At 38.2% G+C, this 27,112-nt stretch overlaps 1 protein-coding gene across 3 annotated transcripts in view; it reads left to right on the plus strand.

The window, feature by feature from the left end:
• The window catches only part of npas2 (neuronal PAS domain protein 2), a 57,037-nt gene that overhangs the window by 16,030 nt on the left and 13,895 nt on the right, over positions 1–27,112 (plus strand). For 2 of the 3 annotated variants that reach the window (XM_036143309.1, XM_036143310.1), the window contains exons 2-7: positions 18,776–18,974; positions 21,931–21,987; positions 22,868–23,022; positions 23,126–23,217; positions 23,405–23,494; positions 25,011–25,131. In XM_036143309.1, coding sequence (XP_035999202.1) covers positions 18,919–18,974; positions 21,931–21,987; positions 22,868–23,022; positions 23,126–23,217; positions 23,405–23,494; positions 25,011–25,131 — 571 coding nt within the window. In that variant the 5' untranslated portion in view covers positions 18,776–18,918. Of the gene's footprint in view, positions 1–7,833; positions 8,414–18,775; positions 18,975–21,930; positions 21,988–22,867; positions 23,023–23,125; positions 23,218–23,404; positions 23,495–25,010; positions 25,132–27,112 lie in introns of those variants that run through there. The other variant, XM_036143308.1, reaches the window with a different exon arrangement.

Raw genomic sequence — 27,112 nt, forward strand, 5'->3', positions numbered from 1 at the left:
AATGTTTTAACATTATTTACAAGGATGCCAACAAATATTTGCATTGTGTTTTATTGTACACCTTCAACAACATCCAGCATACAGTTTATCGGTGGAGTTTTTACTTGACAGTTCTCTCAAATGATGAATTGTTTATTCTGTACTGAAACAAAAAGCGCTTTATGGAAATCATGTTACCAGCAGGATCCGATCTGTTGAACTGTGCCGTGAATGGAGCACATAAAGTGAATTAGTTTAGCTATTGTTTATCAGGGGAGGATTACCGTGTAGCTGCAGCTTAGTTAAGACTGACAATACTGGAGGGATTGCACTGCTGAGAAGATGCAATGATAATTAGTTGCGTTTCTGATCAGTGCTTCTTGTTTACAGGGAAACAAACCACTGTAGGGACAGGAGAATGTCCTAAAAATCCTTTTGTTAAAACAGAATGAAGTCCTAGCTTCTGTTTATCTGTGTTTCATCGATCCTGAATAAGACTGTTTGAGTTTAATGTTGTGTAGCTTGAACTGGACTAAGGAATAGTTACATAAAGGCAAAAGGCCCTTTTCTGCTGTGTTCAAATGGATTTCTCTTTGGCCGATTCAAGGAGAGAATCGACTTCTGATGTAACATTCTTGTCCTTCTGGGAGAAGATAAAGCTCAGTGGCGTTAAGCATGACATGCTTTCGGTTTTTCCACAGCGAGGAAAGTAAAACATCAACATTGGCAGACTTTAAAAGGAAGAAAAATGAAACACTGCACCTACTTATATTCATGGTCATTTCAGCTCATTGTGATCAGTTGCTTCCTAGGTTTCATTTATATATATATATATATATATATATATATATATATATATATATATATATATATATATATATATATATATATATATATATATATATATAAAAATGAAACATAGGCTTATATGAGCTTAGAGTGTCCGTGAGTTAAAGGAGTCAGAGCTCAGAGCCAGGAAGCCCGTTCTGGCACCTAATTAATATTCCGCAGAGGTAAATGGGTTCCTGAGCTATGGATGAAAAATGTCCTCAACCTGAAGAAAATGAAAACCAGCAGCTTGATGGACATGGCCGCTTCGGTTAGGAGAAAGTAGACACCGCACATTGTTACCATGGGAACACAGAGTGAACAGCCGTGGCAGTCTAATTAATGACAGTCAGTGCTTCAGCTCAGGGGCCGCCGTGACATCATCAATACCAGCACCGCTGTTGTCGCCGGAGGCAATATGGCTTAATATCCAAGTAATTAAACAAATAATTCCCCCTTTTCACTGGCGTGAAAGCAAGCAGTCTGGCCGAAGGTGCGGGATTGTGAAAGGCACACGCACGAGGTAACAATGAGCATTTACTATCCTGCCATGCCCACTTATGAGCAGGAAATGTCATCTCATTATCCAATAGCATGACCTACATAAAAGAGCAGAACTAATCTCCATGTAGGCGGGTGGTGAATAATGCAGGGAAATGTGGGAGATCTTTATGAATCTTAGATGTCTCACACTTGTTGGTTGCTGGCACAGCAGCCACTTTAATTAGGGAGGAATCCATATTAACGCTCTAGCACTGTTTACTTCTGTGATGTTGTTTAGTACAATTTCTGTGCTTGCAGAAAGTAGTTGCAAAGTGTAAGAAGATTAAAGTGTTGAAAAAACTAAAAATGGCTATGCAGTCAGAAAGGTTTGGGGATACCCAGATGCAGCAACTGGAAAAAGTCTTTATAGATTTAGGTCTAGAAAAGTTCAGAGTTGTGAATCACATTGTGATATACTGTGACTTGAGCTTCTTTTTCACTTCTAACCGATTAATTGATTATACTTTTTGATTTTACTGTGCTCACTGCCTTCATCGGTTTGCAGTCTGAGATGCTATTTCATGTTGAAGTTTTTTTTGATGCCTTTAATGATCCAGGTCATCAGAAATGAAGTATTTGAGACTTGTTTCCCAATCTGATTCTAGAATCGACAAAGTTAGCATCGGCAAATATAGTTCCAGCATGAAACTTTGCAGACTTTGACACCTCCCCCCCATAAAACTAAAATAATCCAACATCAAGGTTGCAACTTAGAGATAAAAATACCACTCGTGCACCACTGCAATGAAACTGAAATAAAATGTTAAACAAATGCCGCAGCATTGGCCCACTCATGTTTCAGACCTTCTATTCTGTATCAGCAAAGATGCAAACACCCTGTCATGATGTTGTGCCATTACACGTTTTTAAGTTATATAATGTTTATTAAATAACTTTCGGTCTGTTAGGTATTGTCTGGCGAATATCAGCCCAAACAGCTGAGATTTGGACGATAGTTGAAAATGATTTGAGCACTGGTATTCTTTTAACAGCAAATTCTGGACACATAGAATAAATGATAACTTCTCTTCAAGTTCAAGAATATATTAACAGAAATAAATGAACATCCAGTTATACCATTATATTGTTTTATCTGAATTAGCCATATATTTCAATCAACATATCCTCTCTACTAGGCTAGTGAAAATTAACTAAACTACTGAGCAAAATTAAGATTAAAGAAACTAAGGAACTATGTATGCAAAAAAGATCAAAAGGACATAAAAGTTGAAAAGCATCATCATCAGAATGAATCAGTGAATCTTGGTTCACTGCAGATCTAATGTACATCTTAAAGAATATGGAATGAAGTTAAATGAGCTTAATTAATTTAGAACGACATCTGATATTTGTTCAACCCATTCACAATGCAACTCCAGGTTAGATAAACCATTATTTGAGGAAATAACATTTTAAAGAATGATTTGTTAAATAAAAATCAATAACTTCTAGGACACTTGATTTTATTAATGTAATTGTTTCTCCTGCTAATAATTACGACTCAAATTGGTAACTTAGGAATCTAGAGGACGCTGGAGCGGATGATCGGCTGGAAATGACCATTAGCTTGATTGGTTAATCTTAAAATTACACAAAAACACCATTAAATCATAATGGTAATGACATTATCGTTTTTAGCACTATCGGACAATGGCGGAGCAATACGAAACAAACATTATGTTTGAAACAAACCGCAGTTATGTTTAACTGGGATATTAGCAGTAAGTGATCCTGGAGGCTAATAGCGCTATGCTAGCGGACATTCAGCCACTGAGCTATATAATACACTGGAGTGCTAATCACCGTCTGTTTGAACGAGTCGCTTTGAAGCCACCAGCCGCCATATTGGTACTCCCTATTTCCCTCCAGTAACTAGGGAATATGTGCGCTACAGCATCGAATAACGAGGATTTTCCTCATGTTCAGGGGGGACTTAAGACTTTTAAAATGTCAAATGCCATATAGTTTAATGTTATGTTCTAAAAATATCAAGTACTGAGAAAGTCATGTGCTGAAATATTTTGCATTTTATTCATTTAAATATATATGTTTAACATTTATAAATATATAAATAACAATATACAAAAACATATTTTTACATATGTGTATACATATATATACATATATACATATACACATACTTATATATACATATATACATATTTAATATGAATAACATGTAAAATATTTCAGCACCTAATTTCCTAGTAGTTGATAGTGTTAGTACATCCACTCACTGTAGAATTACCTGTGAAACGTTTTCACTCAGCCAGAAAACTGCTTGTTATTAAAAAACCAATTCCTATGAGATTCTGTGAGAGTAGGGAGGAGCAAGATGGCGGCCAGTGACTTCAGTTTTTCGGCAAAATCAGCACTCCAGTGTATTATATAGCTCAGTGCATTCAGCGCTAATTTAAGATTACTTTTAAGCTATATTTTAACATTAGTTTGTTATCACCGCAAAACACACCCAAAACACATTAGCAAAGCATTGTTTCAAAATTGCTAGCAGGAGGTTTGCCTGTAAGTTGCAGGTATTTTTTTTTACCTTGGTTAAACCTTAAAAACAAGACAGTAAAAACACATTAAAAGTAAACCATTTAACTTTCCCTGCTAGACTCTACCAAATCTCTGCCTCTGTGTCCGTTTGGTTGACTTTGGGGCGTCCAATTGCGAGAAGTTGCTCCAGGGTGAAGCTAGTGACGAAGCGAATGCCGTCATTTTGTTCTCCCAGCCCTGTCTTTGAGCGTCTCCCAGCATGTTCTCGACACAACGTCTGGACAGAACTTTTTTCTCAAAGGGTGTCCGACTACTGTACTGTGTTTGGACAGGATTAGATAGGCATGTTTAGGTTGCAGAAGCGGAAATGTCTCGCACATCTGTGAAACTGGAATCGTTCAGTCCCGCAGTTCAACTCTGCTCGTTTAAGTGGTCAAACATGCCAATTCCGCTCACTTGCGGTGTTTACTCTATGAATAATCCAAGCGGGTCAGTCCTACCCTCGTAGTACCGCACGTCACCGATGTTCGCAGTCTTTACAAATAGCAGCAGAGCACACCACGCTCTATTGTGTGTCTTCTTCTCAACTTTCAGCTCTCCGCGTGCTGGGCTCTCTGTGCCCCTGCCTGCCCGTCAGGTCTGACGTGACGTGGGCGGACATCTGCAGCTGAGTGTCTCATGCACTATGTATAGACAGAGCCAAAACAAACCTTTTTTTGTGTTCTTCCCACCCCGACTACGAGAAAAAAAACCTCTTAGTTCTTGTGGAGTATGTAGAAGCCTTCACTGTCATTTTGTTCTTGTCTGATTTCACAACAATGTTGAATGCTCATGAATGCTTAGGGGTTTCAACATGGACCAGTGGACCTGGCTCCATCCTCTACGTGATTCGGCAAATAAATTTGTCTCAGTTTAGGGTGGCGTAGGCTGTGAAGAGAGCCCTGAACTTTTAGCCCAAGATAGTCAGACAGTTATTAAAGAGGAAAAGAAAATCAGATCGTGACATCAGAGAAAGAAAACCCCCTTACTCTGCTAAAGTGGAGGCACACTGTGCATTTAACACGCTTTCTACCAATACCCATGCAATGCGCGTAACAGAACATCATATGATGGTACACATAATGTACTTTATGGATGTGACAGGAGTTGATGTTTCACAAAATGTACCGTTCTTCATCTTGTTTGTACACCCCCACCCCAATGAAAACAAAACTTTGACATATTCCAAAATATCTGGTTATTTATGCTGTGACAATATCTGGACATCTCTTTGAAATTACAGGTTGTCCAGTTTATTAAAAAAGAGAAAACGTCAAAAATTTTACGTTGCGTATGATGTGTTCTTTTTTCTTCAATATTTAGTAATTTTATACTAAGGATTTACTCTCACTGAGCAAAATGCAACAACGGGTGTGGGGAAGTGCTTGTTGCAGTGAATGACACCAAACAAATCCGCCGTGGGAACCACTGTGGTGCCCTTTTTTTTTAAGCAGGTTGACTGCGGTGAATAAGGCTCCCCGATGACTGCGTTACGCTGATATCAGAACCACCTAGATTTGAATGTATGTAAACATATTGCTCAGTAAATGCAGCCACAACTCCTGCCACTCCTTCAGTTTCCGTAAATACTTGAAAAGACCTGCTCCTGCGTACGCACGTTGTGTCATGGTCTGGCAGTTCACAGAATAAACCAGAAGTCTGGAAGAAATTATAATCCTGCTCCCACTTTGTCCCATTCTTTGGAACATTTCTAGCACATTTCTGGACAGGTGCTTCAGAAAAAAAAATGTTTAATTTACATTTTACCCTGGTAAAAAGGGTTATTTGTGTCTAAGTTGAGTCATTGAAGCCCTTTAACAGATGCTGTTTGATTCTCTTTGATTTTATTTCTCTTTGCACCAGGATTTTCCAACACCGTCTTCATTTGGGATGATGCTATGTAGAATTATATATCTTGCTTTTGTGTTTTGCTTTGAAATATATTGTTTACCCACAAACAACATTTTTGAGTGTGATTTGGGATTTCCCATGGTCTGTATGCGATCATTGTTTATCATCTGCCAGATTTTCAGGTCCACAGAGTTGTGAGAAACTAGAACAACTGGTTTGATTAGATCTTTGGTTGTTGATATTTTATTAAGACTGATGATGATACCACGTGGATCTTTTGTTTATATATTAATTATTTAGCAAAAAAACAAAACAGAACAAAAAAAAAAACACAGTGTCTTTATGCATTTTTTTGTGCCCTCATACTTAAAATTCCCTCATCATACATTTGTAATTTGAGGTCCAGAATAGTCAATAAATCCGACTGATTACATAATGATTGGTAGAAATTACAGGAATGATGTCAAGAGACACAATCAGGTAGAGATGGTATAATTAGAAAATCACAACATTACTTTCAACCCAGCATAGGTTCAACCTGTCATATGACTTCTGCATCTGCAGTCTGAATCAGCTGAAGGGAAAATGTGCCTTATAACATTAAGATGGCTATTTAAAGTGAAGACTTGCATACTTAGCAAAGCCTCAGCTGTGCGTGATGAAATTCATCAACATCTGGAGAGGAACTTTAACTGGGAAAACATGAAATAATGAGGTCTGGCAGAGCCCAGAGCAGCTACTAGAATGGCACGGCTGCTATTGTCTGTTTCTATAAGGGGGAAAATTAACACATATTTTGTCTAGTTTGTCAGTCTTTACAATAAAGTCAGACTACTTGTAATCTAGTAACACTGGGAGCGGCCTTTAAACCGAATCAGGAGCTACCCATTCAATGCAAAACAAGTTGCTGAGTTCTATTTCCTCTTCATGTCTTTGATTGTACTGGGACATACTTCATATTTAATTAAATTACATAATCTGGTTCACTCTACTGAAAAATGTTAATGTATTTTATTAGGATTTGAAGTGATTGCCCAACGCACAGGAATGTACAATTGTAGTGGAAGGAAAACATTGAATCGTGGTGTGCATTTATATTCAGCCCCCTTTGCGCTTATACTGTACCTTTTAATAAAATCCAGAGCCTTTGGAAATCGCATAACAAGGAAATGGAATACATCTGTTTATCATTTAAACTCATCATAAATCCAGCTGTTCGGTGAATGCACATGTCCAATAACACATGGACTGTAATAAACACGAGCAGAAATAAGTTTCAGAGTGAAAGGTCCAAATACAATAACATTTTTAGCAATGTAGCACAGCCTGTACCAAACATATCACAATTTCTTCCCTGATCAGACAGAAAAAAACTGGATGTTGAAAGTTAATTTATTTATATCATGTCAATTGTGAGCTCAGGGAATACACCATTGTGAGTCGACATATTACAGTCCTGTATACTAATGAGAATATTCTTCTACCATTACAATTATTGCAACAACCGGAGACTTAAGAGTCTGTGTGCGTTTTACCACCTTCCTTAAAGTAAATTGATTTTTCTCAGAGGCTCTCGACCTTTGACTGCTCACTTGTGTAACCACTCTCTCGGAGGCTAACTATTTGAATCCAATAAGTCATGCAAGGCTGCTGCTGCTGACCCACATTTGGGACTTCATCAGAGGGAAAAGACAACCAGGAAGTTGTTAAAGCACACGCGCACTGACCCACAGAGGAAGTGCACGGGGAAAACTAAAGTCTCTTCAGCTTCTTGTTTTGCAGATGGACATATTTGTGTCTGGTTTAGATTTATTCTGCCACCACCACCACCACCATCACCACCCACTCTAAGAATGCTCTATAAATTAGAAATCAGGGAATGATTTCTTGCGAGGAGGAGGCAACTGCTTTGATGCGCTAGTAGCGAGACGCTTTGGCCACTTTATTTTATTTTTGAATAAATAATTAGTCATTGATGCAGATGTTTTTGCCTAAATGAAACATGATCTCCTGCCCGGTGGGGCTACCCTTAAGACTGTACCATTCAGGTTCCCGAGTACACACACACACACACACACACAGTCTTTTCTCACACACGGCGCATCCAAACAGTCGCGTTAATGTCGCTTTTTGTGAATAAAAACACGTTGGAGGGTTATAATCTGCGCTCCTGACGCCTGCCTCCGGAGGTTTCTTCCTCCTGGCCGCGGCGGGCGCACAGCCTCTGCTTATATACCGCTGTCGTCGTTAGCCGAGTATTGAGCTACCAGCTGACCTACTTTCTGCGCTCCCAGCCGCCCGCTCCTGTTTACAAGCCACAGCCGAGCCGAGGGATGGGGAGCACCGCACCTGGGAAACCGACGGACGAGACCCGCCGCTAGCCTGGGAGACACAGGAAGACCGGAGTAACAATTAAAATCAGCCGAGAGTTGTGTTTTTTTTTTTTCTTTCTGAGAGGGGGAATAAGTGAGGAGTGCGACAGCGGCGCAGTGAGGGACGCCGGGGCGCTCAGTAACAACGCGTTAATAACTTGTTATGCAATTGAAGGGCTTTCGGTGAATAAGCCGCTGCCACTTGAGCTGAGGCTTCTATGTTGGAGTTTAAAGAACAAAAATGACTGCCTCGGTGAAAGTGACCGATGGCTCTTTATTTCTGCCGGACGCTCGTTCTTCAGGTATGTAGCTTTCTACCTTTCAGTTTCACCCAACTCTGCCCTACTTGTGCCGCTCCTTTTACTCTGTTTACATTATGCCGAGTGGCCCCTTCCCATTTTAGAGGTGGGCGAGCGCATGATTAGTCCTTGTTAATCATTTCCCGTCAGGCTAAACTTCACTGGACGAGGGGCTGTTTTTAAGGGGCTTCGGGTTTTTTTTTTTTTTACCCTGACATTTACAGGACGCTCCTGAACGCTCCTTGCGTGTTTGTCAGCTCTCCAAGTGCCCTGGTTTCAAGGTTGACATAACCATTTTTTTTTCTTCACGTTGACATCCATCACAGACACCGGTGGAGCAGAACGAAAATGCGAGAAAACTAATGCGTAAATCATTTCTCTAGGTTGTTTTTCCCCCTTTTCTTTTTGGTGTGATGTTACCCAACCTGGCAGCTGAAGCCCTGCAAGAGTTCACAGTTTATTTTCGTATAGGTTTGCTCACTGTTGGACGAGCCGATTATGGGTTTGCACAGCCTTACGATCATTTTGTACACTAAGCTTTTATTTTTGGGGGTTCCCCCACCCCCTTGTTATGTTAATGTAGATAAGCATAAACCTATTTCAGACGCCACAGCATAACATCTTGCACTCCTACCTTTCGCGCCGTGCAACGTTTATGTCACCTTACAAACGCAAAGTTGCACATCTGAAATTTCTCTTTGTGAAAAAAAAAAAAAAAAAGATTAGTTGGAGACTGTTTGTGGACAGCTGTTTACAAGCCTTGCTTTATAATCTCAAATGGATTTAGGTCTGGACTTTGACAGGGCCATTCTAACATAGAAATGCACTTTGATCAAAACCACCCCACTCTGTCTTGCTATATTTTAGGCCCGTCGTTCTCCTTGAAGGTGAAGCTCGGGCGAACTTTGATGTCTTTCCCAACCAATAATGGGTTTTCTTTTTTGGGATTGCCCTGTATTTAGCTTCATCCATCTTCATGGTAGGATCCCCAGAGCATAATGCTGTCACCACCATGTTGCGTACTGAGTGATTTTGCAGCGTCAGAGTTCCGCCACACAGAAAACTTAATTTCCGGTCTCATTCTTTCATGTCTGCTGTGTTGCCTACACGGTTTGTGGAAAACCGGATTTATAAAGCTATCTTTCTGTCTTTCTTAAAGGTCAGGTTTGTGGAGTGTGCGGGTAATAATTGTCCTGTCGGCAGATGCTCCCACCTGAGCTGTGTGTTTCTGCGGCTCCTCCAGAGTTGTTAGCAAGTCATTTTAGGTCATATTGCGTGACTTCTGAATGCAGTTGGTTCCACTGGATTTAGCTTTTTGGCATCAGAGTAAACAGAGTTGAATACAAATCTAAACAGTATGTTGGCTCTTTATCTCTGAAATATTTCGGCAACCCTTTGTAATTTTCCTCCGATTTCACGTAGAATTCCAATAAAATGTCTTAAAGTTTGTGGGTGTAGCATACGAACAGGAAGATGGTCAAGAAATGTTATATAATCCAATTTCTAGAATTCACTTACCAAAATAATTTCAACAAAGCTTGCCCAGGCCCAGTTTCGCCGTGACTCTGCCGTCTTAGTGAGGCTTTTCTCAAACCATCCCATAAACTAGCAACACCAAATGCACAAACCTGTGCTAGTGGTGTGTTCTGTAATGCTTCAGTAGAATATTGTCATTTCAGTTTTTTTAAAGGCAGCTCCTAATCACATTGCATTTGCTGTGTGCTAACTCCATTTATACTATTTATATGAGATCTGAATTAGCGTTTATTATCCGCTTCTCTTTGACCGATAAAAGATCAAAAATATTACGTCAGCGTGCTGTTGGCACTGTTATAAGTGGGCTTTATATTTGTCGTAGTCTGAGTTTCCAAAACTGTGAAGCAGATTTCTCATCTCTTCGTCGCGTGACATTGCTTTATTATTAATTAACTTAATAGCTATAGATCAGGCCACCATTTACAACCCTCCACTCTGCCGCCGTGTTGTTTACTTTTTATTGCCATTTTCTGGATAGGTCATTTGAGTCACGCAACGCAAACGCAATAAATGATGCAAAACATTCAAAGCAAACGTATTTGTTTCCATTGCCATGAATACTAACTCCCAAACGGTTAGAAAGGTTACTTTCTGGTATCTCTAAACTTACAGGAGAATAGCGTAGTTGATGAACTGAGGTCATTATTGCTATTATGCGATGATGAATACTAAGCTGATTGATAAGTAAAGGAAATCTGTAACTATGGTCTAATATAGTCTCAGTTATTAACCCAGGGACAAAAAGTAATTAACAGCATACATTATATCTTTCATAATACATAATAATACACAAACAAGTAGCATTATTTATTAATCCCCAAAGGACAAAGCTTCAACTAGCACTAAAATTCTTGCTTAAATACCTTTTAAATTGGGAATTGCTGAGAAACAATCATTATTTTAATTTGGGAGTTGTGGGATAAATTCTAAGAATAAAAGCCTCCCTTGTTCTCAGCTAATCTGATACAAATGAACAAAGTAGATTTTTTTTTTTGCTGTCTTTGGGCTTACAGACTAAAGATAAACTGCACAGCGCTGAATTACTGTGTAAACACCATCTGTGCTGAAGCCTTTTCTGCCAATGTGAGGTTAAAACACTTGACATTTCTTCCCCCATACTTTCAAACCTTGTCGCTTATGGCATTGTACTGAGTGTGAAGATGTTGTAGAACAGCAGAAATGTATAGCTTCAAGTATGTAAATGTATTAGAGAAGTGTTGATTAAATCTGTGCTTAATCATGTGGCAGAAAATCCTTGAAGCAGCAGTCCTCATTGGCTGGGAAGAGACGGACGTGCTGGCTATAGTCCAAACATTGATGCTAGACAGTTGTTTGGTCTTTGGCAGCTATAGGAAATACTCTCCACACCTCTCATCTGTGGCTTAATTATGCCAACTACAGAATGATGTTAAGCTTACAAATGGTATCCATTACAGCCTGTTAGTATTACAGCTATGATCTATTATATTATAACATGAAAACACTGCAGTAGTTCAGCGGTTTGCTTTTAAACAATGCCAGACGACCATGATAATCTTTTAAAACAGCACAAGAAGGCTTTTTGCTAATTTATACCTCTATTTTGCATTCAAACATTGACATTTCAACCCTTCCTCCTTCCTATTTTTTACCCATATAGAAGCTGTTGCATGTCATTTTCTTTCTTTTGTTATTTAAGTGTTTAACTAAGGGCTTCAAAAACTGAATTGGAATACTATGTTATCTGTTTGCAGTAATTTATACATAATTTGACTTTTTAGGTTTGAAATGCATCCATATTCTCAAGAATGAAATGAGATATTTTAATCTTGGCAAAAGTAAGGTTTGCCAAATAACAAAGAATCTGTAATCAATGCAGTAAACTTTTGTCCAGGTTTGAGAAGTCCATATTAGGGTTGCTACAATGCAAACATTTTACAGTTGATGCCAACACTAAGAAAATACTATTTTTTGAAGGTATGGGGTTCTTTCTGGTTAAGAATAGAAACATGAATAATTATAATCTGACAAACCTAAGTTTAGACTTTCTTAATTAATCCAAGACAATACAAATAATGTTTACTACTGAAGGACAAATAAAGGATAATTCTAAACAAAAACTTAGACTTAAGAAGACTTTATCGTCATTCAACTGCACATTCACAATATACATTTGAGCGACTTTTTGTTGCAAGGGTATAAACAGAAGATAAAAGAGAACCATTATAAATCTAAGTTGGTGCAAGATAAAAGAAAAGTATAAAATAGAGAAAAATATAAATAGAATATAAAAGAAACAGGGACTAATGAAAATATTGTAACATTTGTGAAGAATGTAGCAGCAAACCAATAAAGGCGTTTTATATATACAGAAAAGTCATGTGTAAGACAATATGAATAGTGCAAGCAGGATATATTGCAACGATAAACGGACCATATGGTGCAGATAGTACAGGTACTCAGTGCAATTGAGTTCACAGTGTCCATGTAAAGTGACTTGCCTTGTATGTATGGGAGGGGGAGGATTATTGGGAGTTTAGAAGTCTTATGACGTGTGAAATTAAGCTGTTGTGATATTGTAATTCTAAACAAAAATGGATCGATTGCATGTCGACAAGACATTTTTCACAGTGTAAGCAAGAATCTGGTCCATCCAAATGTATTCAGCAGCATCCCTGTACAATTTGTGCCTTACTGGAAGTTTTGCAAGATGTTTAATTTAGTGGTCAACAGAAGCATTAGGGGTCCTACTTTTTTCTGCTTTACCTGTTAGCTTCAGTGTTATTATTAGCCACATTAGCCTCCAACAACTTTACAACTAAATTAAAAGGCAATTGAGGGGGGTGCACTGGTTTGTTTCGTTGCTTCACTATTCGTTAGTAGATGAACAGTGAAGCAATAGAACAGCCTTCAGCTCATAAACATTTTCCTGCGTTGATTCGTACCGCAGTAGAACTGAGCGTTGCGTGGTTCAGAACTGCAGACCTGGAAAGCGCATCTCAACGGGGGAACTCAGACCGACAGAACTTTAGGTAATATTTAAACAGACAGCCTTAGCTTAAGGTTTCTGGGAGGTTTACTATGTCACTGTTGCAAATACACGAGCCTTACTGGCCTTTTTATGTTCCTCTTACACAGTAGTCTCGTAGCGTTAGCTTGTAGCATTAACTTGTAGTTTTTTTTTCTTGTAGCATAGCTTAGCATGTGATATGGTTCAGTATTTCTTTAATATCTTGTTCGCCTGCCTTATAAAGAAAGTTTCTCTGAACGACGATTTTTTGTTTGCCTCGTCGATAAAGAAGGTCGCGTATGTTTTACTGGTTGTACTCAACATGTTAGCAGAGTTTAAACTTCCTGCAGCAGTTCATTGAGCTGCAGCGCCTGCTCATATTTAAGCAGTCGAAAGAAGTGCGACAATTTGGGCACATGTGAATGGATCTGTTTTTATTGCTTTTGGCACAAATGAGTATCGTCTACTAATATTTTTTTTTTGTATTGATTCATTTTACAACAATAGTTGGGGCTGCACGATATTAGGAAAACTTGTGATATGCAATAATATTAGTAAATGTTGTGATGATGATATAGCGTGTGAGAAATACAGATAAATTAAAGCGTCTTTCTTCTTTAGGCAAACAGAGCCCAGATAATGAATAGTCTATTTAGCTACTAAAAAAATCAAAAACATTCATCATTTCCATCTCACGCACAATGTTTTATTTAAATGATTGCGTCTGTCCAGCTTGTGATGTTTTGGCTAATAAACAACTTAGCTGTAGTTTCTTATCAACTTTACCTTCCCAAACTTTTTATGTTGCATCAAACAACAAATGTCACCAAACATTAGGGGCGCTGAGAGCAGGAATGCAGGGTGCTTAAATAATTAGCTAACATTTTTTTTTTTTTTTTTTTTTTGCGATATGCATATTGCATTCCATGATATTGGGATGACAATACATTTGTGATACATTGTGCAACCATAACCCTATCCTATATATAATAGTTTCTATGCATAACTAATTCTAATATAAACCTGAGACTACTAAGAAGCAAATGCCAACGTTAGCTTCTTCAGTCGTTGTTATCCTCCCAGTGGTTACATACGGTCCTCCGCAAATCTTGTGTGCCACTCAATGTCAAATTTTCTTTTTTCTACCCTAAATGCTGCCAGATTTTTTTTTTTAAAGATAGTAAAGCCTTATTTGTACCTTTGCAACTGAGCTGTGTTGGCTAATGGTTAGTTTAGTTGAAGATTCTTCAATCCTTTGATAACTGAGTATTCTTAGTTAGCCCAACAAGGAGTTTTCTAGTCAACGCTATCATTACAAGATTACTTAAGTATTATTTCCTTTCCTGTTTCAAAATAACAGTCTCAAACATGGAATGTTTAGCTTAAAGCACACACCTCAAGATCTGGAGCCCAAAATAACAGCTTCACCAGAAAAGGTTGCACCAACAACAACTGGATACTTCTTCTCTTTGAAGAAAAACATTATGTTAATATGGCGTTGCACCCTGAATATAATGGTTTTCGTCATGTGAGCTGGATGCGTGACTCAAAAGCAGGACAGCAGAGGTTTGTAAAATCCAAACTATCAGGTTTATTTGCTGAGGAGGGGTCAAAACCAGATGAACAGTCAGTGTAGCAGACTGCATAGACAGAGTTTGGGAACAAATCAAGGGTCAAATATTTTAAGAAAAATCAATTTCTGGATAGCAGAAGAGGAGGGTAGGGACAGAAACAAGCTGAGCTAAAACCCACCACAGTTAATGAAATCAAGCCTGAAAGTCACAGTGAAAATAGAGAAAGCAGATGAATAATGATTGACGGCCCAACAGGTGTAGAACAGAGCAGTGGAGTTAATATTACATATTAGAACAAAACAGATGGTAAGAGAAAACTAAGTATAAAAGTACCAAAAAAAAAAGATAATAGTGGTAAAATTGTAAATTTTACCATAATGAAGGTCTTCTTTTGCAAAAGGCTATGTTAAAGCTATGAATCCAAGCGAGCATACTGCAATTCAGTCAGCTGAAAAAAGTGACATAAATTTACGAGGAAATTGGATTATGATCATTTTATGCTATTTACATTTTTCCTCCAATGATGTTGCAGCAATACGGTTGAAATTTTCATGTGTTGAGAAATACTATTTACCTACCAACATGGAGAAATCTGACCTCATGATTTCCGATCTGTGTCACACTGTAATGGAGGCCATGGATCGTTGCGTATTACATTCCATAACCATCTTTAGGGAGAGCTGCTGCACTCAGTTATGACAACTTGGACTTTTTTTCCCTGGAAGGAGTTCTAGTTTTTCTAGGAAACCAGAATTTGTCTGAGTGTACTTTTAGGAATGCCCTGTGAAGAATTATAAGTAATTGTTCCCTTCCCATTCCCTTGTACAGCGTGTTAACGTACTGTCTTGATCATGAACTTTAACTTCAGCAGCTGGTGGTGTGTGTTCAAGTTCATAGTGAAAGGCTGTAAACACTCAGAAGGAATAAGTATATGAAGAACAATTTTTCTCTTTCTTGCTGTTCACTCTACAAGTTAGGGTTTAACCTTTATACAGTTAAAAAAATGTGGTTTCACTTAACATACAGCTTTACAGTCACATGGATTCATGCTGCCAACATAAAAAGAAAAGAATGTCTTGAGTTTCACAAATTGATAGCTTTACTGCGTCAATTCTAGGCAATTTAGTTGTCACAGGTCTATGGAAAGCATTCTTAAGTTTTCTTCAATATTACTGGTTCCCACCATGAGCATATAACCAAAGCTGACTCCAAGAATGTTAGTAAAGTGAGATAAATACGTCTTTATGCTTTTGTCATCGCTGCATCGTTTTAGGAAAACCTCCTATTACAATATTATTGTATCAGTTGTGATTCACCAACATTTTCCACAAGCTCAACTCTGTTTTCCGTCTCCCGTCTACTCTCTGTGAGCTCTGGGTTACTAAATTCTGCATCACTTTATACCTACATGTCCAGATATGCTACAGTTACGCAGAGGATGAGTGCATGGTGCTAGAAGTATAATGTCCTCCTTTGTGATTTTCTTTACATTGAGATGATGAGCCGATGTATTCTGCAGCTCTCAGTTCGTTTCAGTCACAAAACTACTGGTATATCAGTTATTTACTGAATGAGACGGGTCCATATAAAGGAGATAGTTCGCAGTAATGTAGGTAAAATGTAGGGCTGGACGATATGGAAAAAAAATTATATCATGAAATATTTCTTAATTTCGGTCAGTGCGATATAATTACAATATCGTTATAAACAAAATAAAAGCCCCAGAAAGACTGCAAAGAATGCCCACAATATATGCCTGTACAACTTATTTTTGCAATGTCTATAAAACTCCTCCAATATAACATTTTAGAAATATTCGCTTTAAAAAATAAAACACATAAAATCACATAAAACCCAAAACGTCAGTCAGTGACAAATGCTGTAATCATAGACTGTAATGTATATTAAAATATTGGAAATGTCATATCACCTTTATTGAATAAAGTTAGATTGCGATTTATATTGATATTGAATTATTGTCCCTATCCCTAGTAAAATGTTTTAAAGTGAACTTTCTAGTGTTGATGGATTCAAGTCAAACTAGCATGACTCCTAACCTTTGGTTGCACAAAAATCTACTTCAATTTGGCTCGAGCTGTCATCGATGGCCAGTTACATATCATGGTATCTACATGTATGCTGTGGAGGTGTTGAAAAGGTCCATGATAACAAAGAAAGTACTTAAGTTAGAAAAAAAAAGACTCCTGTTTTTAGATATCCTTATCTCCTGTCAGAATGTATTGCTTTTTTATTGGGAAAAAGAAATAAAACTTCATCAGCCCATGCTAATTGGAACAGTCTTTTTATTAGTTCTTTTTCCTATCTCTTGTGTTTCTGGTAAGCTGTTATTTCTGAGATAGCGGCTCTTATTGTATTGTAATGATTGAACCAGCAATCTATGCTACAATCTGGCCTGAGGCAACTCCTTGTTTACTTAGAATAAAACAAACACTGATGACTGCCTGCATTAAAACGACTTACTTATATTCATAGCCCAAAAGAAATTGATACGTCGTTAATTTTATTTACAAACCAAACAATAATTTACTATTTTAATCAAACTGAAAGCAAATTGGTAGCCCAGTATTGTCTATGAATCAGTAAAAGGAACAAAATGTTCTGAATGTTTGGTCTCCTGATTTTACCCAAGGACCGCAATCTTTAAACTGGTTTTTAGTTTATATTAAAGGTTTTCGCTGCTGTTTGTTCAAGCCTGCCATAAACAAAACGTGTGAAAATGGTTGCTGCACTCTGATTTCTGCTGAGTTGTTAAAAGATGAGCCTGCCTCTGGCAGATTTCTAGGTCACAAGAGCTCTCCGCCTTTTCAAAAACCCTAATTTATTTCAAAAATACCTTCCCCTGGTGGACATACATACACAGATTCTGCGGCAAAATGTTAAATTATGACAGCAATAATTAAGAGAGCTCATATAAAATCACAGTTTAGTGGTTTATAAGAACAGTTTTAATAGTCTATTTTCTCAACACCAAAATAGAGGATTTTAGAAATAAAACCACTGAAATGTGTTTGGGGTGTAGTCTGGTGAGTTTGAAAATATATTTTTTAGATGTAAGTTAGTGCTTCAATTCCCAGGAGCTTGAAAGTGATTGAAAAATTCACAGATGAGCAGCTTGCTGGCCAGGTGTGGCCTATTTGCTCACATTTTCAAGACTTATTAAGGATGAAAAGATTGAGCATGAGGGGAGTTTTCCTTTCTGCTGTTCCGCCACGCATGCTCAGTATGAGGGATTGCTGCAAAGTCAGCGCCTCAATAACGTAACCTGCTGGATTTCTTTAGTTGGAAAACGTCTTGACCAATTTTAATCGTAAACCGTTCTTGACTGCTTTGTTTGATAGCTAGGATCAAATTAGATTGCATGGGCTGACTTTGAAGCTGTCTGTGTGGTTGTATTCAATTGACTGTGTTTCTGTACATAAATTGGATTTTCTTTTTAATGTTCTTTATGTGGTTTGCGTTTGTTGTGAATTGCTGTATGTAAATAATTTGAATTTACTCAAACTGGGTCCAAATGGGAATGTTGCATTCGTGGGCAGCTTATGGAAATGCTCACTAGTTTATACATTTCTGCTTTTTCACACTGTAGCCTTTCATTTAGAAATATATATGGGTTGTATTCTCGTGGCAAGGTAGTTTTTCTGTTAGGTGTTACATTTAGTTGCTTTCTATGTCGGCGTGAATAAGGATAAATATATTCATAACTAGATGGCTATCGGTGTGAATGTACTTTATTTTGAGTGATTTTGGTGTTCAGGAAGTAGGCAGCTTCCCAAGCACTCTGGAGAGTGGGAAAAAAAAGGGCTTGGGAACAAATGGCTTCCACATCATCTGTTTATCAGGGTGAAGGTAGAGTTATTGGCACGGACATTCACAGATGCCACTGGAACTGGGTCAGTGTGGCTATCTGACTACACAGCTGCTGACAGAAACTTTGCGTTCTTTCGATTTTTCAAAACTTGAACAAAAACAGACTATCGATGGAAGAGTGGTGCAACGTGTTGCTACAGTTTTTCTTGAGGAATCGAAATGATGCGTGTCCCCTGCCCTAGCTTAGCTGGACAGACGTATTTACTCAAGGCAGATAGCGCGACAAATAATCTAAAACTGTAAGCGACTACAGTAAACCCCAGGAAAAGGTTCTTTTGCATGATGTGTGTGTTTTTTTTTACTTTATGTATAACGACGTTAATCAGTCTATACAGCATGCTGACGTTTACACTGTTGTCACTCTTTCTGTTTTCACAGGATTCTGTATTCCTTCAGAGGAATCGAGGAGGTGGTGGTCTAGTGGTCCCTTATAGGTTTTTCCAATAGTACGTTGCGACAAGTTGAGGACGGATGGGACTTCCAAGACTTCAAAAGGGGCCTGGTTGGCAGAGGGAGTGATTATGGACAACCTTTCAGACTTCGGCGGCCCGTGCCCGTCCACCCTTAGAGAATGGGAGTGAGTATTACCCAGTGGCGGCTGGCCCATAGGGGGCGCTCGGGCGCTGCCCTCCCTAGATGTGGAGGGGAGAAGTCAAAATATATATAAATTTTAAAAGTATTATTAAAGTCAGTTTTTACTTAATAGTACGTGGCTACATGTAATAAGAATTATTAAAACACTTCTACTGATTTACTCTATCATTTAACAGTGCATTTCCACCAACAGAACGTATCATTCTCTTCTTCTACACTTTTGGGGCTGTGACTGAAGTAGCCCTACAAGTGTAGCGAAATAACCAATCGTATACTGTTGCTAGGGAAGATTTATAAATATTTGGCCAATCAGCATCGCCAAAATGAATGGCTTTGGGGCTCCTGGAGTCGTAGCCCTAGCTGCACAGTGATAGGTGCACTTCACGCGTGACGTCACGAGCTACATCCGCGCTACATCCGGGTCACGGTGGTCGGCAAACACAGCACTGTTTTCGCTTACCAGCGTGACAAAACGGGTGAATTAGAGCGTACTTTTAGTTTATTTTTGGAATCTAAACAATGCCTACGACTTGTTGTGCTCCCGGTTGCACACAGAAGCATTCAAAATCGTTGGCTGTACGTTTGTTTCGTTTACCGAAGGACAAAGAAATAAGAAAGAAATGGATCATTTCAATGAATCCATGAAATGAGCCATCATACTAAGACAGAATTTGCAGTCTACACTTCATCTCCGGTAAATACAACTTAATTTTGCACTAGTCATTGTTCTACTTAAATCATTATATAAATAAAAAATTAGGATACATATTAAAGTCAAGACGTAAACGTTTGTTTTGTAATAATATACGTACATGTACAATGTATGCAAACCCTCTGGCATGAGTCTGTGAAAAGGATTAATAAGACAAAAACACCAAAATAATCCTTTGTGAACAATGTTTTTTATTCATTAAATGCTTATTGTGGAATTGTAGTAATTTTCCGACTTTTAATTTAAATGCATGTACTGGGTTAGGCAGGGAAATCTATTGGCCAGCCCCACCAAGATTTTTTTTCACCAGCCGCCACTGGTATTACCCCACACTAACATTGGTCTGTGGTCATAAATACATTTATTCCCCACTTATACAACTGCATGCCTGCTCATCAGAGTGTATTGTTGAAATAACATAACAGTATTTTATTAATTAAAACATACATGTCCTTATTAAAGGTCTTATATGTATAAGGTATTTTGAAGGACTTGAAAAGAAGCACAACATATTACATGTTTGTTGGGGTTAAATACAGACCCCAGGTTTGTATTAGGAATTTGGTCTGAGGACTGAAATGGTTATGACAGAAGAGTTTTGAGATTAGTTTTGTGATGTTGTGTCCAAGGAATCAAATAATTTCTATATGTTTTGCATCATTGTCCTATTGACAGACTTAAACTTAACACATTTTCAGTTTTCAGGCAAAATGTATTTAAAAATCTCTTGGTATTTTAAAGAGGTCATGATGCTATGCACACTGACAAGGTTCACAGGGTCTTGGTAGAAAAACAGGCCCACAGCATCACCGATCCACCATCAGAAATAACATATATATATATTTTTTGCTACCAAAAGCTCAATCCTAACCCCTTTGTCCTTTCACGGACCTTGTGTGCTTTCAGATCATGCAGCTAGAGTTGCAGAACCAAACGGGCACGGTCTCTTAACGGGCAGCGTTCATCTACATAAGACATGTAGGATTTCCCCATGGGAAAACCTCACTCTGTATGATCTGTGCACAAGTCTGCTGTCCAAATAGATTTGATTATTTACATATAAGCACCATTATATAAGCATCATCCACAGCATGTAATAATCTGCATCAGATACTGCTGATCAAAATGCTTCACAAAAAAATAAAAAAATAGAGGATGGGACGATGTCTTCGTTCTTTGGTTTGGTCAACAGTTTTCCCACAATCACGTATTACTATTTACAGTGCGTATTGGTTGTGGGTTTGTCCCTACATCCTGAGGTGGAGCAGGAGCAGAATATAGATGGGTCAACACCAGCTCACGTTTAGTGTTGGGACCTTTCAGTTGACTGAGATGGGAAATGAACACATGTAGATAATATAGACATATGGTAGGTAACAGATCGAAAAAAGGATCTGAAAGGAGCTACAGTCTCCCCCGTCCTTTCTAAAGTCCAACTACAGCTCCCTGTTTCCGTCTGTTAAGATAGCCCACTACCCCACCTCACTGATTTTAGATGTTATTTCCTAATTGGTTCCTCTTGGAAAAAGAAACAAATATATTGCTTATTAAAAGTTCCAATGGTCAACTTAAAAGGGTACTTTTAAAATACTGTTATGGATGCTGCTGATTTTGTTAAAAGGGATTACTTGCTAACTAGGAAATTATTCCCTCTATATAAAAGTAGTCAAATAAATTGTCCCACATTTTTCTTTGTGACATTATGTTCTTGCAGTAAAAGATTACCTTATCAAAGCTTTTTAGGGATCTAAACCAGGGATGCCATAAAGTTTGGAGGCTTGCTGTATGTCTCCTTAAACATTGAGCTGTTTTTTTTCCTCCCATCTAGCACAGTGACCTGATTCAAACGTAAGATCGCCACCAGCTTGAACTTTGTTACCAGATTATACGAACAGAGTTATGGTAGAAACTGTGGAGATTTGTCTCTGACCCTGATCTGAATGAATGAGCCTTTTCTTCACATGTTTAACTTTTTAAGAGCCGAGTTAATTATCACAACGCTCTTTGACACGTTGAACACAACAGACGCATATTTACACATGCCACTAAGGTAAATGGTAATATAATATCTGGGTACATTTTATGCTTCTGCTTCATCGACAGCTTAAAGTTAAAAAGGCTGAGTCGCTGTTGATTTTTGGCAACCATTTTTTTGCAGTTACAAAGTCAAATGTACCATGATATTAGCCTGAAACAACCTTTAACTTGTCTGTCCTTGTGCTTGCAGTACCAACAGCTGCGTGGAGGACTTAATGGATGAAGATGAGAAGGACAGGGCAAAAAGGTACCTTCACCTGCCTACAAGTTTACTGCTACATCTCTTAGTTTGAGTATGTCAGTTCTCTCTCATTATCCCTGTTTCTAGGGCCAAGTCCAACCCACATTGTCTTAACCCGTGTGTTAATTCAACTGCTCTCATGCAATATGAATTTCCGTGTTCAGAGGTGGTAACCAACTTATATTGGGGGTTATTTTACTGTTCAGTTACTTAAGAAACGAGGCTATTTCTGATAAGGAACAGTTAAACATTCTTTTGGACACCTGAAAAAGCCAAACCGTGATGACAAGATAATAAAAAAATAAAAACTTTGAAGCAAATGATCAACACAGCTGTACAAACACATGGAGAAGAGAAGTTAAACATTACCTGCAAAAGAAAGCAATCAAGCTGAAGCTACCAGAAGTTGTTATAATTGACTCAGAAAAGTCACTGCCTGTTTGATTTTAGGTACAGTAACTAATGCAAGATAAATACGCACACTTATAAACTATATGTGTATATACTCTTTGAGAATTTTAGATTGATTTTGTTCAAATCTGTTGTTTATACCTGCTTCTCCATGCAGGGTTGTAGCATCTTATTAAATTGTAAATTTTATTAGAAAAATAAATAGAAGAGAGCAGAAAAGAAAGATTTTTTTTACAGCTTGATCAACCTGAAATTAAATGTCCTATTTTCAAAAGTTCCCGTCTCCTTAAACAAATTTTATTTACATAAAACTCATTAGAATCGACTATAATATTAGCATGTTAATTCGGAAGGCAATAAAATAAATAGGAATGAAGAATGTCAGGTTTTTGGTAGTTTTGGTAGTTTTCCACGTCTGTTTTGTTTCTCTTATGCTGTCATTTTTCTGTTTTTGTTCATCTGCTTTGTTCTGCAGAGCATCTCGCAACAAATCCGAAAAGAAAAGAAGAGACCAATTCAATGTGCTCATCAAGGAGCTATGCACCATGCTGCAGGGTCAAGGCCATCCACGCAAGATGGACAAATCCACCATACTGCAGAGGACTATTGACTTCTTACAGAAACAGAAAGGTAAATGCAACAACTTGTGTCGCCAACTCAAACATCTGTGGATCATTTCATCCACTTTGTAATCTTGATCCCTGACTTTGAGTCATCCTCCCATTGTTTTCAGACATCACTGCGCAGAATGAAATTTGTGACGTGAAGCAGGACTGGAAACCCTCATTCCTCAGTAATGAAGAGTTCACTCAGCTCATGTTAGAGGTAAAGCTCGGCAGGATGTGTCCATTAAGCAGATGATTTGGTTTGAATTCTGACTAATGAAAAAGAGTGTACATATTATATTTATATTTATAAATGAATAGCAAGAATGACTAAAGGAAAATGTCACATAAATCTGAAACTTCTGTTAGTGACCATCTGATAACCTTCATGCATTCACTTCTTACAGGCCCTGGATGGTTTCCTCGTTGCATTGACAACAGATGGCAACATTATATATGTGTCTGACAGCGTGTCGTCACTTATTGGCCATCTACCGGTAAGTTGGAGAAGTCAGTAAGCCAGCAGTTATTCTTCTTTTCACCTCATTGCAGAAGGAAGTTGATGAGGTAACATACAGAAAAGCCATTGATGCATAACAGAAGACGAAAGTCTCCAACATTGTGACTTCCTAGCGCAAAGATAAATTAGAAGATTGTACGGCGATTTATCCCTTGACGAGGAGGGGAGTTGTCTTAGAGCAGCAGCCTGGAGACTTAACAGACTAGCATCAAACTCAGGGATTTAAATGGGTCCAATGGGTCAATTTCTTTCTATAATTCACCAATGTGGTGAATGACCAACCAAGAGGAAAACTGTAATACAGAAAATTCTTAGTTTGTCTCCCAACCACAGTCATGGTGGATTTTCTTTAAAGTGGGACACAAAGCGCAGCAGTGAATAGAAGTAGCTAAAGATCTCACTTTTGTCAAATCGTTATAATAAGGGCACCTCCTTTCATGCCAATGAAACACTGTCTGTCTTTTCTTAAAGCCATGATTCCATAGGTTTTACGACCCTGGAACAAAATGTTTTCTTAGGAAGAGACTTTTTTGGTCACTGAATAGATTTCTGTTTTCACCACGCTCAGGTATCTTATCCACTCCTACAAAGAGCATCTTTAGGGAGAATCAGAGTGGTTACTCTTACCCGCTATCTGTTGCCAATAAGCAGCTGTACATCCACATGGCAGAGGATAAGCAATATACTCTGCCATGAGGAGAGGATATTTTTTCAGCAATAATGGCCTGTTTAACTGGCTGGATTTAACTCTGGACTTTGATTATGCCATTTAAAACCTTTATTTTGTTTTTTTCATTTGCCCATTAAGAGGTAAAGTCTGTGCTTTTTAGAAAAGGTGCTGAATGACAGTTAACATGATTTTGTGGGGAGGGGGGGATTTTTTCACATAGGGCCCGGTTGGTTCACCTTTTTAGGCAAAATCCTTGGTTGAAAACTACGGCTTCGTATATACTAAGCTTATCGAAGTTTTATAAAAACAAAGCATCATGGGAGACGTGCAAGTGTAAAAGGCAAGACAACTACTAAAGCTGTAACAGGGCAAATTAAGGCTGCACGATATATTGCAAATATATTGTCTTTGCAATCTCACTGTGTGCCATATTGAGATTGCAAAGGAATGTTTAGTGTGCAATAATTGTTGGCTAATATATTTCAAGTGTTATAAACTTCCATTTTATTTGCCAGTGTAATGTTTAGCCAGCCGGACGGAGTCTCATGGTGGCACATGCTCACACCTGTCACGAATGACATTACCCAAAATGCTAAAGGTCACAGAGTGATGGAAGCCCAGATGCGAAAGAAAGAAAGAAAGAAAGAAAATAAGAGAATAGGCACATACTTTCACTCTTGATTTTTCTTTCTTTAAAACAAGCTGTCAGTCATAAATGAGCTGCTCTGACAAAACATACAAAGGGATAAGACGACACACACAAGCGACCTAAAGTCTTGTCAGCACGCAATGACTGACACACATCTGTCTCTTTTTCTACCAGTCAGATATGGTGGACCAAAATATCTTGAATTTCCTCCCGGAGCGGGAACACGGGGAGGTGTATAAGCTGCTATCATCCCACATGCTGATGACTGACCCCGTTGCTGCTGATTTCCTTGACAGTGAGTATCCTGCTGAGAGGCCTCGCTGCACAATCCTTGTCTGGGTCATCATGCTGAAACACAGCAGAAGTACAAAGGTTCAAGCCTCTAGATGGGCTTTTTATTCACAGGAGGTAAAGCAAATGTAACGCAAGAGAGGAATACTGCACTCAGTACGGAAGCTGTTGCTCTTTATTTTGTTCTCACCTACTGGGTCCTTGTTTAAAATACAAAACAGACACCAGACTCTTGATATCTTAATATCCAGACATCAGCAGAGATCCTGAGGTCCTCATTCAGCTCTTTGTAAATAGGGGAAATTACCACTTTTGGGTGTGTGGTTTATTGGGGTTCTGATTAACTTGTCTATAATTAGACTTTTAGCTAATAATAGGAATCAGCTTAGTATCATACTTAAGACTTTAAATCACTGTTATGTTAACACAGTAATCCAAGGCAGTGTGGCATGGGAGGGCAAAGACACTGACCTTAATCCTGTGTTTCTGATGGGCTTTTTCGGAGGAAGAGAGAGGGTGAATCGTCAGTGTCTCCGGTCAACATTAGAGGCCTTCAGTGGCTGTCTCAAAGCCATGTCTGGAGCAATCATCAGCTCTGCTGGAGATCCATCTGGTTGAACAAGAGTCTGGCTTTTTAACAATATTAAAGCCTGATTTCAATGTATGGAACCTAAACTATTAGTAAAAGGAAATAATCTCAAGTAAGCTTTCTGTGCTTTAAGCAGTGGTTTTCTCTGTGGATGTCAAATTTGCAGACCTTTAAAATACAATCTAAGCACTTAAATGATATAATGCGTCACTGCAAAGATTACCCAAAGCTCTAGCTTTTGAATTATGAGTGTAGACTTTAATAAAAGCTATTTATCAAATTGCAGTGCAAGTGTAAAAAAAAGCTTGCATTACAGGGCCTTACCAAAGGACTCAGACCATTTGAGCTTTGTCACGTTTTGAGATGGGGAAAAAAATATCTTAATGGGAATTTCCATGAAAGCCCAACACAAAGTGTTTTAAAACACTTTTAAACAAAAAACTGAATGATTAAAGCCCCAGCGTGTTAGGTTTTCATATTTGCACATCATCTAGCGGTGCGCTAAATGAATTCCAAAAAACCTCCCCATTTAGCGCGTAATAACTACTATGGAAGCCGTAGAGTTTCATAAATGTGACAATGTCATCAAGTCCTCCATGTATTAGGTACTGCTAATAGCTAATACCTACAGTTATTGTGTGAAATATATATATATATATATATATATATATATATATATATATATATATATATATATATATATATATATATATATATATTTAAATCCTTTTTGGCACTGTTGCCAAGTCCGCTTGTTTTTTTCTAAAGTTGCTTCTAAATGCCGTGAGTTGCATAATATTTTTGGGCTCATTACTGAACGTGCAGTCGCTTATTTGGGCTCTAAAACAAGCCACTATAAACACAAGTTATAAAGAGACCTGATTGCGCTGCTGTGCTATGGACCCGTGAACCGGCTGATATCACTCCACCACGCACACGTGAATATTCTTGACAGGGAGAGGGAGACAAGACGAGCAAACTAGCTTTCTCTGCTGGGAGGACAGAGTAGATGCTGGACTAAACTGCCCTGTTTCTAACATAACGCCAAAATAAACTTCACTGTTATATTGAATTAACTTACCTGTCCAGTATAAAGCCTGCAACCTCTGCATCCATTTTGAATCCCCACTCCCTCATAAATTATTTCCACTCCACCTGGTAATAATAGCTGTGCTGATATAGACTCTAGTTTTCTCCCGGTTACTTCTTTTTATTTTCTTCGTTACTTTCTTTTCCCTCTTGTTGGGCAAAGAGTGTAAATGGTCCTCCATTTCAACAGATAACAAATAAAGCGATCTACGGTTGTCTTTGCTTGTTTATTCTCCTCCATTGACAGCGCGTCTTCATATAGAACACAGATATGGAAAATGCGTAAGGCTGACAAGTTTGTCCCCTT

Source organism: Fundulus heteroclitus, chromosome 11 (assembly GCF_011125445.2).
Source record: "Fundulus heteroclitus isolate FHET01 chromosome 11, MU-UCD_Fhet_4.1, whole genome shotgun sequence".
Taxonomy (NCBI): Eukaryota; Metazoa; Chordata; class Actinopteri; order Cyprinodontiformes; family Fundulidae; genus Fundulus; species Fundulus heteroclitus.